This window comes from Sceloporus occidentalis, unplaced genomic scaffold, assembly GCF_023333645.1.
Source record: "Sceloporus occidentalis isolate IW3139 unplaced genomic scaffold, rSceOcc1.0.p SCAF_3, whole genome shotgun sequence".
NCBI lineage: Eukaryota > Metazoa > Chordata > Lepidosauria > Squamata > Phrynosomatidae > Sceloporus > Sceloporus occidentalis.
The window spans coordinates 57,145,449-57,166,694 of NW_028316983.1; the positions used below are offsets into that span (position 1 = coordinate 57,145,449).

Here is a 21,246-nt window from a genome sequence, read left to right on the forward strand (position 1 = left end):
CTTAACCCTCCACTCCCCCGGCCAAGGATAGAATAGAGATAAATACTTTCCTGTAAAATACAGATTTCCCCATTACTCTGTTTTTCTCTCTCTTGGCAAAGCAAAAACTCTGGAAGGCCATATAGTCTGGACTCTGAACTTTAGTTGTGCTTTTTGTGTTTCCAGGAGTTCCTCTCCTTCGTTGGCATGCACTGTTTCCCTCCCTCTTAATGGAAACAGTAACAAGGGTCTCATCAAAGACTCAAGAATGTGTGTAGTCATGGTAAACAATGAGCTCTCAGTGGGGACAGAGCTAGGAAAAGAATAGCCATTCTGTCCCACCAGAAAAGCTTCTCTCCAATCTCTCCTCTCCTTGGAGACCAGGGATAACTGTGGAATGAAAGCACCTGAGAGACTAGCTGTGGAGACAGCTATTAATGTAAATCAAAGAGGCAGCTGGGAGACTAAATTAACTGGTGCTTCCTAATATTTGGGGTGTCTGAGATGGTATCTCCTAGGGCGTGAGGTTTGCCAATTACAACCCATAGTTACAGCTGTCGCAAAAAAAATGGCTGGAAACTCATGGCATTTATTGTATGGCTTGCAGATTAAAGGCCTCTTTAAAGCCTAAAATTGTCTGAGCACATCTATGAGAACATCACCTTTTCTCCATTTTACATACCATTTAGGGTTTTACATCCTGGGCCCCCAAGCAATCGAAGAATATCTTGCAGATACACTTATAAGGCACCCTTGAAGGATCAGAAAATAGCTGGCCAGTTTTAAAAGAATAGGTACTTTAATCTCACAAGTGGGTGACTTTTAAAAATAAATAAATAAAGATAACCAAGGCCCGGTGAAGCGATGTCCTTGGGCCGATTCTAGGGTTTGGGAGTGTGCAGCAACCGCGTGCCCCCAACCCTAGGATGTACGGGCGCCACCATGACTTCACAGCCCTGCCCACATGGGGTGCACATCCATGACACAAGTGCAGCACAGTGTCCTTACATCGCTGTGTTGTGCTTGCATCACTAATGTGCCACAGTGCACGAATGGCGCACTCATGGCATCAGGTGCACGCTCCTAAAAACCTGTTTTTCCCCAGGTTCTTTTAGGTGCGGAGGGATGCTGCGCGGTTTGGCTGCTGCAGTATCCCTCGGAGGCAGAAAGGGGCGGCTGCAGACCGCCCTTTCAGGGCAGTCTGTACAGCCCCCAAGATTGCATAGGATGCTTTTTTTTGACATGGTAAATTCATGATCACAATTCTCATAGAAGATGGATATATTCAGACTATCCTAACTGCAAAGCTTGATCTCTCTTCCCAAGATGGAAGCCTCCAAAACAGCAAATAGAAAGTTCTAAAAAATGTTATCCTAACTTTTATGTTTCTGGACTATAAAAGATGGAAGCATCCAAAACAGCAAATAGCAAGTTCTAAAAATGTTATCCTAATTTTTATGTTTCTGGACTATAAAAACAGGTTTATACAGTTCTACCAAAAGTTCATCTAGTTTAATTATAATCCCTTGCTCTCATCCACCAAGATCTCTGAGTGTGCTTTGGGCTGGTAATTGGATAAATGTGTCAGAGTCTTTCTGTTCCCCTTATTTCTGCCGTCACGGATATATCTTATGAAAAAGGAACTGAATAAATTCACATCTTAAGAGAATGCTGTAGCAGAAAATGTCTCAGGGAGATGTCTCCTCTTCAAATACAGGTGTTATTTCTTCTTCCTCTTGTTTTGGAATGTGCTCTCATCCACTCACCCAAACCAGTAATGCCCCCATTGAGATCTGATTGTGATATTTTGACTTTAATCTTACACTTTTTGTACACCACCTTGGTATATTTCAGACTGTTGGTACAGAAATACATCAAACATGATTAAATGCTAAAGCCAGTGTAGTGCAGTGGCTTGAGTGTTGGGCGCTAGGGTTTGAGTGCTGGAGACTAGGGTTTGAATCCCTGCTTAGCCATGGAAACCCACTGGGTGACCTTGGGCAAGTCACACTCTCTCGTCCTCAGAGGAAGGCAAGGGCAAACCCCCCTCTGAACAAAGTTTGCCAAGAAAACCCTGTGATAGGTTTGCCTTAAGGTTGTCATAAACCAGAAATGTCATAAGCCATAAACACAACAGCAAACAATTACTAAATACAATATAATATACAAGGTTTTTCTGGCTCACCCAGAAACCAAATATATTCCCTCTCCCCCATGTTCTAGTTGCTCTAGTTGCTAGAATATTCACAGAAGCCCCTTGAAATGTTTTTGTCATTTCAACATGAACACCTCAAAAGCCTAGTTTGCTTCTAAAACTATTTGATGCAATCGAGATGGATAAACAAACCCAAATCTTAAATGAGAAACACACTGAAAGTACAAAGAATAACTGGCAAGCAATATATAATTACATAATTAAGATATGGAAGACATAATAGCAAAATTAAAAACTAACTAGCAAAAGGGATATGATTTCCTTTCTTGACCTCAGGAACAATGTAGCGTAGGGAGTAAATTAAAATGAAAGAATGAACAAAGATTAAGCTTCAGCAGAGAGGAAAAGAAGTGTACAAGATACAGCTCATAAGGCAAGAAAACACGGTTAAAATAAGTGGGTTGTATAAGGGAAAGATCCCAAAAATCAGATTGTAGGAATGCAAAAATCCCAGACTAACAATTTATGAATTATAGGGACTAGGAGGAAATTGTTTTTCAATTAACTAAATATGTTAATAAATAATACATAAATGAGCCTAGCACTAGCTGTAATGAGTCTAGAATAACTTAAGTAGATGTGATTTGCAACACGCATTTGCGTTAGAAAGTCAGAAATAGAGGGACAAACAAATTGGCAAACGATGGATAGGAAGTATTGTATGATTGAAGTAGATAAATTATTGATGTTACATTTTACTATTTAGTGTTTTATAAGATTGTTGTATGTAATTGATTTTAGTAGCCTATAACCCCGCTTCGATCCATTGGGAGAGGTGGGGAAACACAAATAAATTTTTAATGTATTATTATATAGATGAGTAGAAAGTCTAAGTAAGTGGTTGAAGGTTAGAGCAAGTAGACTGAGAGTAGGAGAGAGAAGGTGAATGAGTAAACCTATTTGGATTGTATGGTGAAATTAAGAGTAAGAAGACATGAAGAAGGAAGGGTAAGAGAGAAAGGAGTAGTATAGAAACCAAAGGGAGTGAGGAAGAAGGAGAAGACGGGAAATTTGTTGAAAGGAAATAATCGAGAAGGGAGAAAGGAAGGAAATAAGTGGATGGAATTGAAAGTTTTAAAATATCAGAGGACCATCATTGCCAAATATACGGAAGAACCATATGTTGATATAGATATTTTTTATAGGCAAAATTGAAATAGACTAGACAGTAATCATATATAAGTGTATGAAAGTCCAATATGATGTAATTCTTTTCTTTCTCATCAGTGTATGATGTGTGAGTCTTTTTTCCTTTTTTTGTAATGATTTTAATGATGCAATAAAAATTATAGATAGATAGATAGATAGATAGATAGATAGATAGATAGATAGAGATAGAGATATATAGCCTAGTTTGCTTTGACCATCCCCTGCTTTCCAAGGACAAAAAACTTACCTTGGATCAGACACAAAACTAGATCCAGAGGGTTTCTTCTCAGTTGCTAATGACACGTGGAAACTCATTTACTTCCAAGGCCAAGAGTTATGGGGCTTCCAGTCAAAGTTCTGTGATCCCTGGAAGAAAATGATAGGTTGTATGTCATTTGCAGCAGAGATGAGACTGGAGGGAATCTGTCCTTGGGAGATGGTTAACATCTCTCCCTCCCTTTAAAAATGAAACATCATGGTGTTTCCAGATAGCACCTCCATTTGCCATGGAGGAAGGTGGCAGGAAGAGGTCTGTGAATGTGTGAGAGAGATTGTTCCTATCCTTTACCATGTCTCCTGACAAGGTAGTGCAGGCAGCTGCAGAGAGAAGAGGCAAATCAAAGATCCCTGCCCCCTTCTGTTAAAAATTCAGGATTATTTGGCTAACATATTTGGCTAACATCAGTATTGAGTGATGAGTATATGTCATCCAGTCCTCATGCAATTATGCCATCATCCCTAATCCCCATTGAAAAGAAACGTCAACCCTTCTCTCGAAAAACTAACATATTTTGTCAGTTTCACCAAACTTCCTCTGAGTTACTTGTCATTTTCACCCATTTTAGAAATATTACTGTACAGTCAAAGGCTTTCATGGCCGGCACCCATATTTTTTGGTGGGTTTTTCGGGCTATGTGGTCATGTTCTAGAAGAGTTTCTTCCTGACATTTCGCCAGCATCTGCACAGATGCTGGCGAAACATCACGAACAAACTCTTCTAGAACATGACCACATAGCCCAAAAAACCCACAAAAAACTATTACTGTACACTCCAGGGCAGATTTGAAGACATGGTGACACTAAGAAATGTCTTTAGTCTGAAGTCAAGTAAATCAGGTGAAACTATCGTATGTGTATGTGCATGTGCTTAAGCTCATTTAGTGCTAGAGAGGACTGTCATCATTTAGGAACCCTGGTGATTGGGAGCCCTGGTGGTGCAGTGGTTAAATACTAGTACTCAAGCCATAACATTGTGAGTTCGATCTGCAGGGCTCCAGGCTAACTCAGCCTTCCATCCTTTTATGGGTCTGTAAGATGAGTACCCAGCTTGTTGGAGGCAATTGGCTAACACATTCTAGACCATAGAGGGGTTTTTTTGTGTTTTTTTTCGGGCTATGTGGCCATGTTCTAGAAGAGTTTATTCCCAACATTTCGCCAGCAACTTCTCTGAAGATGCCAGCCACAAATGCTGGTGAGACAGCAGGAATAATTAATTTGTTTTATTTATATACCGCTATTCCAAAGATCATAGCGGTGAACAGCAAGTAAGCTAATTAGCAAGTAAGCTAATTTTCCCCCAACAGTCTGGGTACTCATTTTAGCGACCTCGGAAGGATGCAAGCCTGAGTCGAGCTTGGGCCCTTTTGCTGGTCTTGAACTCGCAACCTTGTGGTTTCGAGCGAATGGCTGCAGTACAGGCATTTAACCACTGCGCCACCAGAACACAGCCACATAGCTTGAAAAACCACAAAAAACTATGGATGCCAGTCATAAAAGCCTTCAACTTCACATTGTAAACTGCTTAGATAGTGCTTAGTTCATCATGAAGCAATATAGAAATGTAAATGCTATTGCTGTTACTATCATTTCTAATGGGCTACTTTCCCCTTCAGTGGGGATTAGATATGATAGCATAATTGCATGAGGACTAGATATTATGCACCTTTTTTCTTTCCAGAGAAAATCTGCTGATGGGATATGATAAACTATTTGCCTAAACCTTGGGTTTTAACATTCAATGGTAGGAATCCTCAGTGTGGACACCCAGTGTGTGGATTCTCAGGAATAGAAACATGAGCACATGGTATCAGGGTTTCAACTAGGTGACTTTCATACCTTCAGATCATGTTTCTTGCCATCTTCTGTTTCTTTCATTCTTACCACAAAGGAACTGAGGTTTGCAATCTTATAGGAACTTGTCTGAGAGTAAGACCCCTGAATTTAATGGAAGTTGCTTCTTAGTAGACATGTAGAGGGTGGTGCAGCTGTGAGTGTATATTCTACAGGCAACAGCACTGGTACCATGGAGATTTTGCATTTCCAGTTTATTGAAAACTCTGCTCTACTGACCTGTGAAGAAATGTTCAGTCAGACACTACAGTTGTGAAAGGTTGACCCACACTTTGATCTATGAACTTCATGGAAAACTTACGGGTACTAACTGTGCACAGAGGAGTAATAGCCTTGCTTGACTTTTCTTCTGTAAGGCACTTGCTATTTGATCACTGTTTGGGGGATTTTTGTTCGAATTTACTAAATGGTCAAAACAGCTTACCCCTGCATGTTTTGTAAATTATAATGTTATGATTAATCAGAGCATCAGTAAAATGATACTTTTGTATACAGGACTGTAACTCTCCCCTCCCGCACATGAGAGAAAAGAAAATTTGCCCTTCCTACTGTTGGGCCACCTCACCAAACCATGCCCCAGTTTCTTTAAAACCCCAGGAAATTGTTACAAACAGCCCCTTAAAAATGGAATATTTAGAGCAACAACAACTAGCAAAACCCAAATATATTATGAGTAACACTTCTTTAGACTTGTCTTGAAGAGCTCATTGCCTCTAAGCCTAACCTATGGGGGTGCTGGTGTCACAAGGATAAAATGATTGTGAAAGACTATATATGAGATCTTTGAAGGAATGGTTTTACAGAAATAAAATTTAAAATATCATGAATAAAATATATTAATTTCAAATGACACACACACACACACACACACACACCCTGACAGCTATTAGTCTACCATCCTTCCTGAAGACTGGTCATGCTGTCAGAGCTGAGGGGAGCTGTAGAATATATGCAGGGCCACAGGTTCCTCACACCTGACTTTGTATTTACATCTCTATTTAAGCAGGGCTTTGTACTCAAATAAAAAGAACAGGATGTAGTATTTGGAATACAGAACTGAGCTCCCTGAAAATCCCAGCTTCTTTTCTTAAGCTACTAGCATTCATGGCTGTGAAGACATGCTCAAAATTATTGAAGGCCATGGTTGCTGGATTCTCAGCAATTAAAGTGATGATATTCTTTCATCTTGCATGTATTCCTCAGAGGCTATACCCTTCTCAGGTGGGTGCCTTCAAGTCACCCTAAGCAATCCCAAAGTGAAATTTTCGTGGGATTTTCTTGGCAAGATTTGTTCAGAGGGGGTTTGCCTTTGCTTTCCTCTGAGGCTGTGGGAGTATGACTTGCCCAAGGGCACCTAACCTGTTCCCATGACTGATCAGAGATTTGAACCCTGGTCTCCAGTGTCATAATCCAGTGCTCAAAGCACTGCACCATGCAAGCTAGCATGGTGTAGGGGTTTGAACACTGGATTATGACCAGGATTCAAAATCCCACTCAGTCATGGAAAATGACTGTGTGCTCTCTCAGAGGCTATATATACCCTCACAATGGGACTTACATCTATATAAGTGTAGACTGAAATGCACTCTCAATCATTTAAACCAGGATTAGGGAACCCGTGGCTCTTTAGCTGTGAGACTAACCACTGTCTCTGATCATGGACCATGCTGACTAGACTGGTAGGAGCTGGAATCTGCAGTTGTCCATCCCAATGTAGTGGGAAGAGATCTAACAAAGTAATATGAGCAGTTTGAAAAGTGCCCTAACCATTGTTTCAGTGCAACAAAACCATTCCCTATCATAAAACTATCACAAAACATAAGCTCTGCAGATTTCCAGCTGGGTTCAGTGGGGAGTGAAAATGTATGCCCAGAATTTCAAAACTCTTATGCCAGCCTTCATCAACTAGTGTTCTCCATATGTGCCAGGCATCAAACCCCATCAACATTGCCCAGCATGCCCATGGAAACACTGGCTGATGACATGATTTGTAGTCCAGTTCATAGGGAGAGTGATGGTTAAGGGCCTTAGTCCCCATGTAGACACCCCAGAGCTGTCCACTTCCAAAAGAGATAAATCAGAAAAGTCAATAAAGGATGTCTCAGAAAAAACAAAAACAAAAAGCCCTGGAGCTATAAGATAAGGGTGCTTCTGTGTTAAACTTTTATTGTGCAGTTGCCTTGCCCCATTCATTAAATGCTACAAGGATCTAGATAATGACATCTCCCACTTATAGCTTCTCTGCATTTTCCTCACCATTTCTTACACCTTTTCTTCCTATATACCAAAAAAAGGGGGAAGGGGGGAAGCCACCCAAAAGCTCCGTGTGATATACTCCTATCACACGGAGCTTTCTGGTGGTGTTGTAGCTCAGTTCCAGCTCACTTCTGAAGTGATTGCACTTCCAATGATGCGGTTTCATGTCATAAACTGACTGTTTTATCAGACGCCATTGATTTCTATGGGAGCCCCTTGCGAATTGCTTCAGCAGTGTTTCTGAAGTCACCCCTCATTTTGGTAAAAATGGGAAAAAAGTGACTTCAGAGAATTCACTTCCAGGCTGCCTTCGATTGCACTGCGATTTGGTCTGGTGTGGAAAAGCACTCCGATGCCACCCCCCTTGGCCCCTGCGTCCTGCTCCGTCATCCCCCTCCTCCTCCTTCATGCCATCTCCTCCTCTCTGCCAACCAGCCAATCCCATCATCCCTTGCATCCGCTGAGTCCTCCTAGACCCTGATCGGCTCCCCTCCTTCAGCCTCCCACCAATTCCATCATCCCCTGCCTTCTCCTGCATCCCGATCCTAGCCCCAGGGACCCCCAGTGACCTATCCCATCATCCCCTGCCTTCTCCTGCATCCCGATCCTGGCCCCAGGGACCCCCAGGGACCCCCAGCGACCTATCCCATCATCCCCTGACTGCTCCTGCATCCCGATCCTGGCTGCAGTGACCCCCGTGACCTATCCCATCATCCCCTGACTGCTCCTAGACCCCGATCTGCTCCTCTCCTTCAACCTGCCACCGATCCCATCATCCCCCGCCTTCTCCTAGACCTCGATGAAGGATGACATCTAAGGAGGGGGCAGGGAAGGAGAACAGCGTCCAGAGCCCCACTGAGCATGCCCAAGGGTGCCGATTTGAATCGTTGAACCCTCAAAGTATGCTCTAGTGTGGTAATACAATGTCCACTCACTCCCCTTTGCTTGAGTCCACATCACGTGACTTGCTTGGAATCGAACTGACTTCGCTTGCCCCTCACTTCGGAAGGACAACAGAAAGGCAACCAGGTGTGGAAAAACATGACGTTTTAACCTCAATCCGAATTGGTAGAGAGGAGTGACTCTGGATCTGGTGTAAAAAAAATCACGCTTTGCATTGCTAGAACAGGAGTGACTGCGGATCTGAGCTGCAACCCCCCCCCCCCATGTGTGATAAGGTCCATAGATTGGATAGAGATGTATGTGCCATGTGACCTGCCTCTGTATGCCTGAAGCTACCTGCAACCCAGAGTGCTTGAGACTACAACCTGATGCACACTTCCATGAGAGTAAATCCAACTTAGCACAATGGGTCTCACATCAGAATAGGCATGTACACCAGTCTCACTGTGAGTACTAAACCTCAGGCAGCATAGGTTCCCCCACCCATAAACCTTCACTAGAGCCCATGAAACATTTTGTTATGCAGACAAGGCTAAGGGAGACTCCATTATGTCTGCCACACTATTGTGTATTTTGGGTGGCCAATATAGTCCACTGTTTGGTGGACTATAATTTTTTTTAAAAAATTAAGAGAGAAAGGAAAAGAGAAGAATATACCTTTGGTTCTGATATGTCTCAGAATTAAAAAAAATCCCATTCATGGGGGAGGGGGAATAAAATGTTTCTGTGGGTGCTGGGAAAATAGTCCCAGGCAACAGAATCTCCATTTGGATACTGAAATAACAACAATACCAAAGACTAAAGCAAGTAATAGTGTGACCTCCCAAGACATTTGCCCTGTCTGGAGGAGCCCAGTGATTCACCCGAAGGTCATCCAATCAGTTTCATAGAGATCTGAACTCAATATCTTTTACTGCTTGATTGTCAAGTGGCTCTAAGATTCTCTGGGATTTGTGTATTTCCATCAACAGAAAACAGAGAGGCTAGCTCACTTAAAGGAGTTTGTGGATTAAAACTGCAAAGGCAGAGCGTTAGAAACCAGTTCTGCAGGTAGCAAACTGGATCCTGAGTCTTTTTAGATGCCTGAAGTCCAGGGACCTCATCTCCAGAGTGCCTGTCTCCTCAACACCCCCCCCCCCCATGCAGATAAAGAAGTAATGACAGAGGAGTGGCACAAGACAGGAGTTAAAAAAGCACATTCAGTACCAGAAGATCTAGGCATCCAGTCAAATATTTCCTTTGTTTGCCCCTTGTCCAGCTGCCAGTTAAAGTCCTTTGGGGAGGGGGGGGGGGGTTGGAGAGAAAGAAAAGAAAAGCATCCACCAACTTCAGTGTTCTCAGGATGCTAAGCCAGGACTGAATGGATTTTGCAAGGTGCTTAGTCACAGTAAGCGCAGGGGAGGGGAGAGGGGGAGCTCCTAATAAAAGAAAGGCTTTAAGGCATAGTGGAATATTGATGCTGTCACTTCAATGGTTGGGCGAGTGATAAAAGGCAAGGATAAGTGTCTGCATCTCATCCTTGAAAACCTTGAGGCCGGGAAGGCAATGCGTTTGGAGGGCAAGGGGGAGTGGAGTGGAAGAAGGAGAGGCTCAGATAGCAAGGGTGGCAGTTGTGGGACCAGACAAGGATGGGTGAGCCCTTTCTGCCATCCCTTCGCTTAAGGAAGAGGTTTTCCAAACCAGGAGGAGATGGTGGGGAGGGAGGAAGGAAGCCCTGAGAGGGGAATGTTCACACTCCCCAGGTCCTTGGCTGCAAGAGCTTAGCAGGAGGGACATGACTAATACACATCCCACTGGGGGAGTGAGATCAAAGGCACTGAAGTAGATACAAGAGGTTTCTGCTTCACAGGATCTGGTTAAATAGAGGCTTTGTTACCAAGGCCCTCCAGAGTCCAAAATGGAGAAATACCTGATCTCCTCCCACCTCAGCACACACCCCGCTTCCCGACACACTGCCCTGCTCCTCCATCACATCCATGTGCCTTGATGTGGAATCTCTTCAAGTATAAAGCACAGTAGTAGCTGTTTGGTTACTCCTGGAAGTACCCCAAGGGAGGGGTTGGTGGGAAAGGAGGGGTCAGGGACTTCAAAAGCAATTCAAGTTTAGTTGGACACTGCTCAGAGGCTGGAGGCAAGGAGTGGCGGAGTGGGAAGCACACCCACATCAACATCCTCACTGTACTGCACAGAGCCAGCCACCTGCTGGATTCCTATGGTGCTCTTCATCAGCCAAGCAAGAGGCTCCTTCCTGAAATGTGCTCTTTTGCTAGAGGGTTCAGGAAAGCAGGACAAAACCAGCCTGGCTTCTTCCAACCACCAGCTTGTATGGCTCTTGCTGCTACTGTTGCTGTACTTACGGCCTGCATCCAAGCTGCCTCCCTTGGCACCAGCTCAGTCCCCAGTGGGAGGTTGTCTGCTGAAGGTGAGATCATTTGCAATTTGGTAGCCAGAGCCTTAGCCTCAAGTCCTTTGGGGACTGGGGGGGATGGAGGCTAAAAATGGGTCAGTAGTGGTGGAAAAGCTGGGAAAGGGGTGTAAGTATGAGGGATTGGGGATATATGTGAGATTCTTCCAATCACTTTTTCTGGGATGTAGGGTTTTTGTTTTTGTTTTTAATTCATTTAAAATGAAAGCTGATGGTTTCACAAGGGTTGGTAAGAACTTTTTACAGCACAATGGTATGCATGGTTGCTCAAAAGTAAGTCTCTGTGTTTTCAGTGGTCCCTACAAGTAAAGAGGCATAGGACTCCTGTGTGCTCTTATATGAGAGTAAGCACACACATGTTTGCATGGCTAGTCTGGGGTGGACCACTTATAAGTCAATAGTTTAAAAGAAACACGTTTAATATATGTTCTAAGGCTAAGCCTTTGATTTTTCCCCCTTTGATTTACAGATGTGGGGAAAGCAAAAACGTTTGAAGTATTGCCTATGAAAATGGACTTTTTAAATTTACTGTTAAATATTAAGCAAAGAAACTGGCTAGCTGAAGAGGATTTTTTGCATATTTCATATGATCTGATAGTCCAAAAATCCAACCCTTTCCCAAGCTCTGCCATCATAAACATGTATCTGTCTCTGCTGTGCATGTGCATGTGCGTGTGCAAGGGGTAACCATAGCTATAGATTATGTGTATTGGAGTTATTTTAAGAGTATCAAGATACAAAATCTTGTCATATATCTTCCTTTGGCTGAGCCAGTTTTTGTTCTGGGACTATCACAGAAAAGGATGGAAGTAGGACAGCACAGATGCTGTTCATTATGGACAAAGACAGATAGGGATGGGTTGTGACACATCCTTCACAAAAATAATTCTGACTGCTGCCATCTTTGAATGTTCAGACTATGAAGAGATGGAGTGGGTAGTGTTGTCTGTTCAGAAAATTTTGCTCCCTAAAGTTGCTTGGTTGGACATTATGGTGCCCACAGAATAGGACTATGGGGCAGAGGTCTAGGGCCCTCTGTTCAGCATTGTGTGTAGAAATGGCTCTCAAATATGGCACAGCTGGTTGGTTTACCACATGTTGGACCAAGTGGAGTAATACATATTAACTTCTTTTTAAAAGAGGAGGTGGAGGACTTCCACACAACAATTAAGTCCAAAATCTAAAACTGTGGAATGCCACTGGTAACTGGTAGAAGTGGGAAGTATCTATAGAGAACATTCCAAAGGTATCTCGCTTGCATGATTCTACGAGAAAACAGTGAACCATGCAAGTAGCCATGCAACCCATGGTTCATTTGCTATAAGCATTTTGCTGAGAAAAATAGGTATATTGTAACACACATAGGATGTTCTTATACGTGAGCCAGGATGGCATAGTGGTTTGTGTGTTGGACTATGACTCTGTAGACCAGGGTTTAATTCCCAGCTTGGCCATGAATCCCACTGGGAGAACTTGGACAAGTCACACTCTCTCAGCCTCAGAGGAAGGCAATGGCAAACCTTCTCTGAACAAATCTTGCCAAGAAAACCCCATGATAGGTTTGCTTTAGGGTCTCCATAAGTAGGAAACGACTTGAAGAGAGACAACAACATAGGGTGTTCCTATGTTGTCCTACAGAGAGCTTGGAGAAAAGCATTGTTTACAATCTGATTGAAAGATAATTGTTGTCCATTGCCAGTCTGATTAAAAGATAAAGAAGGGAGATCAAGGTCCTTAAAGCTGCCTGTCAGCAGGACGTGGCTAGTAAAATGAGCAGACACATGTCTCCTAGGTACACTCTTCACCTCTTTATGGTGAGAGGTATTCTTTGTCTCTTGGACTGACAGTAATTATTTTCAAATTTATATCTGTACATTTAAATTAGCAAATGCTAAATGCATCCTCTGGGAAGGGGTGATGTGTTTTCTCCTTTTGGAGGTATATCCATCTAATATATCTGCAGATAATTCCACATAAGCTTCTTGCCCATGCAAAACCAGCAAGCTAGATTTGGTGCCTTTGAAAATAGAGGTCAAATCACATGCTCTCAGCCTCAGGGGAAGGCAATGGCAAACGTCCTCTGACTAAATCTTGCCAAGTAAACTCCATTATAGGTTCGCCTTAGAGTCACCATAAATTGGAAATGACTTGAAGGCACACAACACAGAGACACACAATTAATGCCTGTTGTAGTCAAAAGAGAAGGTGGGCATGTAGAACAGATGTCCACTTGGCAGCTGTTGGAATTACAGCTGGATATATCATTTGAAACACAGAGCATGCACAACTGATTACTGTTTGGTCCAGGATGTTTTCCAGTGTAAAGGCCACAAAGAATGCATGACCATATGAGAATACATGGTAAAGTTCATTGAACATCCACAGCAATGTTTCCAACCAGAGGTTTAACCAAATCACCTCTTAATGTGAGTGAACAAACAAATTAGTTTAAGTTTTAACATAAAATTTGAAATACAGGTAGTGTGTTGTGCATGGAAGATTGACCATTTTATTCTCAAGTATGAATTTGTGAGAAGGGTTGGGTTCAGTTCTGAAAGCAATGGATTATTTATTTGTTTTTAATTATTCCATGCTTGAACCCCAGAGCCCAAGGCATTGCACACAGTTCCCCTGCCCTCCATCCATTCCACCCTCACAACAACCCTATAAAGTAGGTTAGACTGAACTATAGCTATGGCCAAACAAGGTTGTGAAGTCAAATCTTTCTGAGTCTAAATCAAACATGCTATTCCTGCATCATGTTGGCTATCGTACATCAGGGAAAGCTATAGATGGAAGGTGTAATTCAGATGAAATCTGGCTAGATTTTGCATATTGCTTATTGTATCTTTTCCCAGGAGCACATCAAACAAGTCTATATATAGTGGACAATAAATGCTCATATGGAGGTATGTAGCACACTTGATCGCACGGAACCTTGGACCTGTGTTGGGTAAGAAGTTTTCCTACGCATTTCTTTTATTTTAAGAAGAGAATGGTAACATTTTGAATCCAGGTATTTGAATATAGGGAACAAACATATCCATGGAAATACAAAATTACCCTGCATTCAAGCATGAAATGTACACTACCTGAGGGGAAGGGGAGAACCCACCAAGCTTTTAGAGTTGTTTTAAAACAACAGTATCGGAAGGCAATGCAAAAAGTTCTGGGAGTGGAATTGCATCCCATATGAGCCATCCTCTGGTTTTGGTATGTTAGTAAACAAGTACTGTTGTTGAGCAAGCATGAGTCAGAGCAGTGTTTGCACAGAGAGAAAAAGTAAAGGCAGAGGGCCAGGTCTCCAGCTGGGCAAACTGATATAAAGGCACTGAGTCCACATAGGCACTCAGCAGATTTAGCCCACAAATTCCATCTTGAGCACAAGGTGCAGACACATTCATTAAAGAGCAGGAACTGTTCCCATCCGTAGGAAGGAGCACTGGGGAGATTTTGTTCTTCTCTAATTAAAGCATTTTCCTTATTCCAAGAGCTCTTTTTTCTTTATCGTTTCCCCTGCCTGAGCACCGAGAGAAGTTTCTTTGAAAAGGCAGCTGAGGAGAGAGACCATCCACCTGAAACGCAGGAGGCGGAAATTGTACACTCAGTACAACTCTCTTTATCCCTTTTGTCTGGGAGCCACAAAAAAGTTTTGTTTTGTACACCTTTCAGAGCTCCACATGTCAGCATTCATTCATCTCAGGCTATTTTCATGAGGGATGCTTTTATCAGGTCTCACATTTCTTGTGTCTGTAAATGGAATGAAAACCTACATTAACTAGAAATGTACACTTGATTTAAAACTGTTTCCCTCTCTCAACCCCCACCTATTGACTTATATTGCATTAATGGATGTAGCATATTTTTAGGTCATGGACTTGGTCCAGCCAAATTTGTTTTTTAAAAAAACAAACAAACATATAGAGCATATGGACCACACTGCCATTCCTAAAAAGAGTTGTTTAATACTCATGCTTCTGGGAAAAGTCCAGAAAATAATTCACTGCTGAAAGAAGAGCCTTACTGTCTTTCAGCATCTTACATGGCATACAAGAAAACCTGAGGTTATATAGGCATAATGTATACATGTCTGAAACAACCCAATTAATCATGTATTGATGGAGAAATAATGCAAATACAGAATAACTGGACCACAGTGAATCTTCACATTGGGATTTGAAGGGACATCCAAGTTCCAGTGTATGACATTTTGCAATGTTGCCAAAACTGAGCCAGTTGTGACTGTTTTTTGTTTCCTGGGAGCGGGGGGCAGTTTTTCATATAGTATATTAGTACTGAGCTTTTCAGGTACTTGAGATTTTTTCCCCCACTTTGTAATATATTTAACAAACAGATTTACTCATAAAGAGTCATGAAATTGACAGTTTGAAGTAAGTTCTAGCTTTTTATGTTTGCAAATGTAAACTTAATTTGCATTGGAGTAAATATAGTTGGGGTAAATGTAATCAGTGCTCAGTTTTCCTGAGGTATTCAATTCAATGCCACAAAAAACATCAGATATGACAACTAAGATTTAAAGATTCAAGCCCCTGAGACGTGTACAGGATGATCTTGGGTGAGTCTTTTTTATTGCTTGTTCTTCCAACAGAGCAGGACATGTGTCTTTATTTTCCTGAAGTTCTCGGAAGTACATGAAATTCTCATGTGTCTTGCAATCAGTTTTCTCTGCTGAGTCTTTTGCATAGCCTTTCCAGCACTGGCAGCTTTTGCATTGTGTGTTGATTGTGTGATTCTTGGATCCAGATATTCCTGAAATTTGCTGAACAGTCAATGCAATGCAGAAGTCTTGTGGACCTGGCTGGGTATATCAGGCCTCATTCTCTGATGGGGTGGGCAATTTGTAATCTTCAATGGCTGCCAGAGTAGGCCACCACTAGTGTTGCTGGCCTCTGTTTTTTCCAGTGTTGTGGCCATTTCTGTTGCATGGCAATATTGTGTGTTATGTAAAGAGAATTATCTCTGAAGACCTTATTTCTCAGTAGAACTGGGCTCCTGCTAGTCCTCCAATCAGCTGTTGTATAGTCTGGTTGTACTGGGAAAGAAGGTGTGTAAGGATGACTCTCCTCATGCACTCTGCAGAACTAAGGCCTGTTACAGACTGCCAAAATAAACCTGCTTCGTGTCTCTTTGGAGATATGCTATTTAAATGCTGCATGCATCCTAAGAATCCAGAAGCTGCACCAAAGCTGCACTTCAGTGCTTAGGAATGGAGTGTGGCTTTGGCGCAACCTCCGGACTCTTAGGACCCATGCATCATTTAAATAGCATACCTCCAAAGAGACCCAATGCAGCTTTATTTTGGCAGTCTGTAACAGGCCTAAGTTTGCTAGAAAGAGGGTGCTCAGAAAGAGTTTCTTTGTGTGGCCTCTTTTCTAACATGCAAGGATCAAGAGGAGATCAACAATATAGAATTGGGGAGCGAGGCTTTATCTCCATCTCAGTGATCATAATAGTATTCAGCCTCTCCCCAATCATCCCTGTGACTCCATTCATTCAACACTGTTGGGTTGTGGGGAAAGTGAAAGCTAGTCCATTACCAGCAATCTGGACCACAATCACTGGGAAGGGTGAAGAGGTCTTCAATCTTTCTCCTACCCTAGAGATCTGAATCTAGACCCCCCCCCTCCAGGAGTCAGGGGGAGATTCAATCTCTTCCCAATGATCCTGGATCAGGCTGCTAAGGAGGGGGAATGATTTGCTTTCATGTGCCTTTGGCCACCTAGCTAAGGCCATATCCAGCTAAAGGCTACACAGCATGTTTGAAGAAAACTTTTCCACCAAAAACAAAATGAGGCCACTACAAGTTTATTTTAAGGGATAAGAGCAAACAGGCAAAGAAAATTTCATTAGGGATGAGCCACAAGTAGACTGGAAACAGAGTGGATCAAGTGCTGAGGGGATGACTAACCAAGGTAAAATTTCCAAGACAACCTCTGTGATGTGGAACATTGGAGACTTAGTCCAGCTTGGAGGGTCTTATTTTTATCCTACTCTTTTGTATTTTCTAAAGGCTTTCAGCTTATCCTCCTTAAGCCCTCTGCTGTGGTCTATGGCTTTTTATTCCTATGTGATTGCTTTTCATAACTCATGTAGGGCTAAAAGCCATGGGCTACACAGAGGAATAATCCACTTTCTTGGGCACCTCAGCAAAGCGGCATGAAACACAGATTCCTTAACTCTATCTCTCCTCTCTTCAAAAAGAAATCACCCATCTTTATTTTGTATCCAGTAGCCAATGAGAGAAACCATGGTGCAACAAAGTTGAGCTGGATGAATGTGACAAAGACTTGTTAGAAAAAGAATATACAGGGGTGGAGAGATTGATCTCTCCTTCTCCTGAGCCTCTTCTTCTCTCCATTCACAGCTGAAAAGAAGGTGGCTTCACTGATCAGGTTACAGCTCAGTTTTTGTAAGAAGTTTCTGAAAAAGGAGAAAGAAAAGAGCTCTGCCATTCAAACACAAGGGCCAAAAATTCCCTCACCCTTCAGCCCATTGTAAGGAATGCTCTGAGCAGAATGCAAAACCATTTCCATGAAAGCTACACAGAGCAATCGTTAACTAGGCATGCTGAGAACAGTGACAGGTAATTAGAGGCACTTTCTCGCAGTCAGGTTGTGCAGGTGTCCAGCCAAGGGCAGGGTGAAGAAAGAAAAAGAATGAAAAAAATGGGATGTTCAGCCAGATATACAATTGCAATAACTTTCGGAAAGGCATTCAGGAAGACAAAAATGAATTTTCTTCATTGGCATGTCTGGAAATAAAGATGGTTTCTTTTTAAAGTGTATGTTGTGTGCTAACAGCACAGAAACCCTTCATTTTTCCTATGCATTCTGCCACATATGCCTGCAGAAGAATGATAACCCTTCAGCAACACAGTCCTAAGCATCTTTTTTATGTCTCAGTGGGTTGCATAAAGAAGTATAATTCTGCTCCTTCCAAATATCTGCTACGCAAGCCCTGTTGTTGTCTTTGTACAATTTGTCAGATGTAGTGCTCTAGTGCCACTTGTATCACCCATTGCCTAAGTCTTTTCACAAATTATTTCCGAAGCCACTCCACAATCTTGTTCACAATCCCATACTGTAGCTTTTATCCAAGCCACACCAGAAGCTATTCCAGAAGCTGTTTCAAAATCATTGCAGCCAATCATTAATTAATTAATTAATTAATTAATGCACTAATTGCTGTAGGATCTGTTTTAGGCAGGAGTAGAAATTGTGCAGCTATAAACCATACACAGGTCATGGGGGCCTTTTGTGTACTCTCTCAGTGATTCCCAAAGTGGTCCACATGGACCCCCAGGGGTCCATGGGAGACTCGACGGGGATCTACGGGGGTCTAATCTTCACATTTTTTTATGAGTTTTGGGAATATGGTAGAAATGTAGCAGCAGGGGGTCCACCGAAACCAGTAAAATTTTGAAAGTGGTCTACGAGGAAAAAAAAGTTTGGGAACCTATGCGAGGCTTTCCTATTGCAGCTTTTAAAAAGACAAATGAAAAATTCTGCCTTCAAAAGCCTTCAGAAGCATGATGGTCAGCTGAACAAACCACGGGACCTCCCATTACTTCTCATTTCTAGTCACTCTTGAGTTTCATCAGAAACCAGAAGTATGTATCTAGGGGTGGGGTGTTCCTTGGCCCTCCATGACTTCACACCCCCATTGTAAAGCAAGGCATTGCTTGTCCTAATTCTTCATGTAGAATGCAGTAGCAGAAGTCACCACATTTTGCAACTTTAAGGTTAGATACCACCCAGAAAGTACAAATGAATGCATTTCCTACTAAGAGGCTATGCAAACCGCCCCAGCCCTGATCTGGCCTTTCGAGGGTGCAAAAAGGAGCTACAAAAAGTGGCTCTTTCTTGCAGCCTGAAAAGGGTGCAATAGCCATGGCTTTAAGGCACCCCTTTGGCTCTGTATTGTGTGAACACACTGCCAGAGGAGTGCCGTGATGTTAAACACCATGTGGAGAGGTATGTGGCATCATGCCACCCTGTGGGCGGAGTCACGTCATCCATCATGTAGACACCATGCCCCAACTGTGCCCCCAAACCAGCATTAATGGCTGATGTGCACAGCCCCTAAGTGTCTATAATTTTACAGTATAGTATAATCAACCAAAGAATAGTCATCTGAATTTTGATAGCATATATTATAGAAGACTATCTAAATATCCTAAAGTCACCAGATTCCTTCTAATCTTGGAAGCTAAGCAGGGTCTGGCCAGGTGCTGTAGGCTATATTGCAGAGGAAGGAATTGGCAAAAACACCACTGAGTATTCCTTGCTTAAGAACACCCTATAAAAATCATGGGGTTTCCATAAGATGACAGGTGACTTGAAGGCACATAAATACATATTGACAGCCAGTTCACACATACTTTTGCAGAGCTTAACACAAGCAAACATACATAGGGAGTTTTGAAACATCTCTGAGACTATGAATTTTTCAACTGGTTTCTTTGGCTTTGTCCAAGACAGTAGCTTGAGGTACAGAAACTTGCTGAAAATATTTATCTCAGTGCTGCAAAAAGCACAACCAAGAGCAGCTTATAGTGCTTAGCTGCTCATGCCATTTAAGAGTTTCACCTACTGATTTTTGCAAGCTAAACTGATGATTTTTTTTCTGATCACTTGGCAATGCTAATATGGTATGTGCATATGCAAAACCTCCTTAAATGAAGCATATGTTGCAATCAGGAGCTTAGGATCGCTGAAAAATTCTGTCCACATTTTAAAGTAAACTTACTTACTGTGCACTCTCAAGCCAATAGGCAGTCTAAGATACACTTTGATATATATATATTTTCCTGAATTTTTCAACAAAGTTCAGGGCAATCAAAATGTGTGGGGGGAAATGAGTATACTGTAGAAAGACCCATTAAAACACACATTTTACTCAACACAACATATAAAAACACTTTATATTACAGGAAAAATGCTTGTAAAATGCATAAATTATAGAAATATATACAAAAACATGGCTATTTGGGGAAAGATGTACATAGAAATGGGTATGAATTCCCTTGCTCTCTTTTACAAAATGAAAAAAGCAAAATGATGCAGAAAAGGGATGAAACAAAAAGATAAGGAACAGCAAACCAAAATTTGGCAAGTTTGTCTGTCTACAAAGGAGATACCCTTGGCTCCTACAAAGGAGATACCCTTGACTGTAAGCTGTCAGTCTTACAAACAGGTGATTGAATAGGTACATATTCACATGTCCAGGCAGAATATTTGAAATGGTAAGTGGGTGGTGGCTCTCCTCAACCTCCTCTTTCCTTGTTGTTGTTCAAGTCATTCCTGACTTATGGCGACCCTAACATGGGGTTTTCTTGGCAAGATTTGTTTAGAGGGGGTTTGCCTTTGCCTTCCTTTAAGTCTAAGTGTGTCTTGCCCAAGGTCACCTAGCAGGTTTCCATGGCTGAGAAGGGGTGTGAACCCTGGTCTTTAGAGTCATAATCCAATGTTCAAACCACTACAGCAAACTGGCTCTTTCATTAGGGCACATTATATCTGTGCATATGATATCTGAGACTTCATTCTGACACAACTACCCTAGAAAATGCATCTCTCAGCTACTATTGCAGGCACTGCCTTTGTGCATTCCAATGCTAACAGCAAAGGTCATACCACACACCTGCTTGTCTTATTGTACTGCTTATAGTGGTGAATGAGTGGGACCAGGATGGCCAGTGCTTAATTAACTAGCAATAATAGGAATAGGGACGGCAGGGGATAAAGAACCCATTTAAGCAGCGTCTTTGTTGCAAACCAAAATGTTTTCTTGTGCTGGGAAAGTAATGAGCAAAATCCCGTTTGCCTTTAGCTGAGCTTGAATTGGAACAAAACCCCTATGGAATGTGAAACTCTGTTTTGGCTCTCCCCCCCTCCCCAATTGTACCCCTAATGATCAGGGCAGCTGCAATGGGGGCCCAGGAGCTTTTGAAGGCCAGGCTCTTATATGGTCAACATAACTAAAAGGGATTGAGAACCAGCTCTTTTGAAATGTTTGCCCCTCCTATAGGGGAGTTGCTTGAATTTGCAACTCTGTTATTTAAATAACACCTTAAAGAGCTAGTTGTGCTTATAAGTAAGTGTGTGTGTGTCTGTTCCACAGTAACCTTTCAGAGGAATAACCAGTGTTGCTAACTGATGGGGGGGGGGGG

General features: G+C 42.3%; 1 protein-coding gene and 1 long non-coding RNA gene across 2 annotated transcripts in view; one reads left to right on the plus strand and one right to left on the minus strand.

The window, feature by feature from the left end:
• Positions 1-3,596: 3,596 nt before the first annotated feature.
• LOC149315977 (uncharacterized) overlaps positions 3,597-21,246 on the minus strand; it is a 51,591-nt gene continuing 33,941 nt past the window's right edge. Inside the window, exon 3 of the long non-coding RNA XR_016280427.1 lies at positions 3,597-3,709. This is a non-coding gene — a long non-coding RNA (uncharacterized LOC149315977). The remainder of the gene's footprint in view (positions 3,710-21,246) is intronic.
• Positions 10,793-21,246, plus strand: part of LOC149315978 (uncharacterized) — a 39,380-nt gene continuing 28,926 nt past the window's right edge. Inside the window, exons 1-2 of the mRNA XM_089514510.1 lie at positions 10,793-11,054; positions 13,916-13,966. Coding sequence (XP_089370636.1) covers positions 10,886-11,054; positions 13,916-13,966 — 220 coding nt within the window. The 5' untranslated portion in view covers positions 10,793-10,885. The remainder of the gene's footprint in view (positions 11,055-13,915; positions 13,967-21,246) is intronic.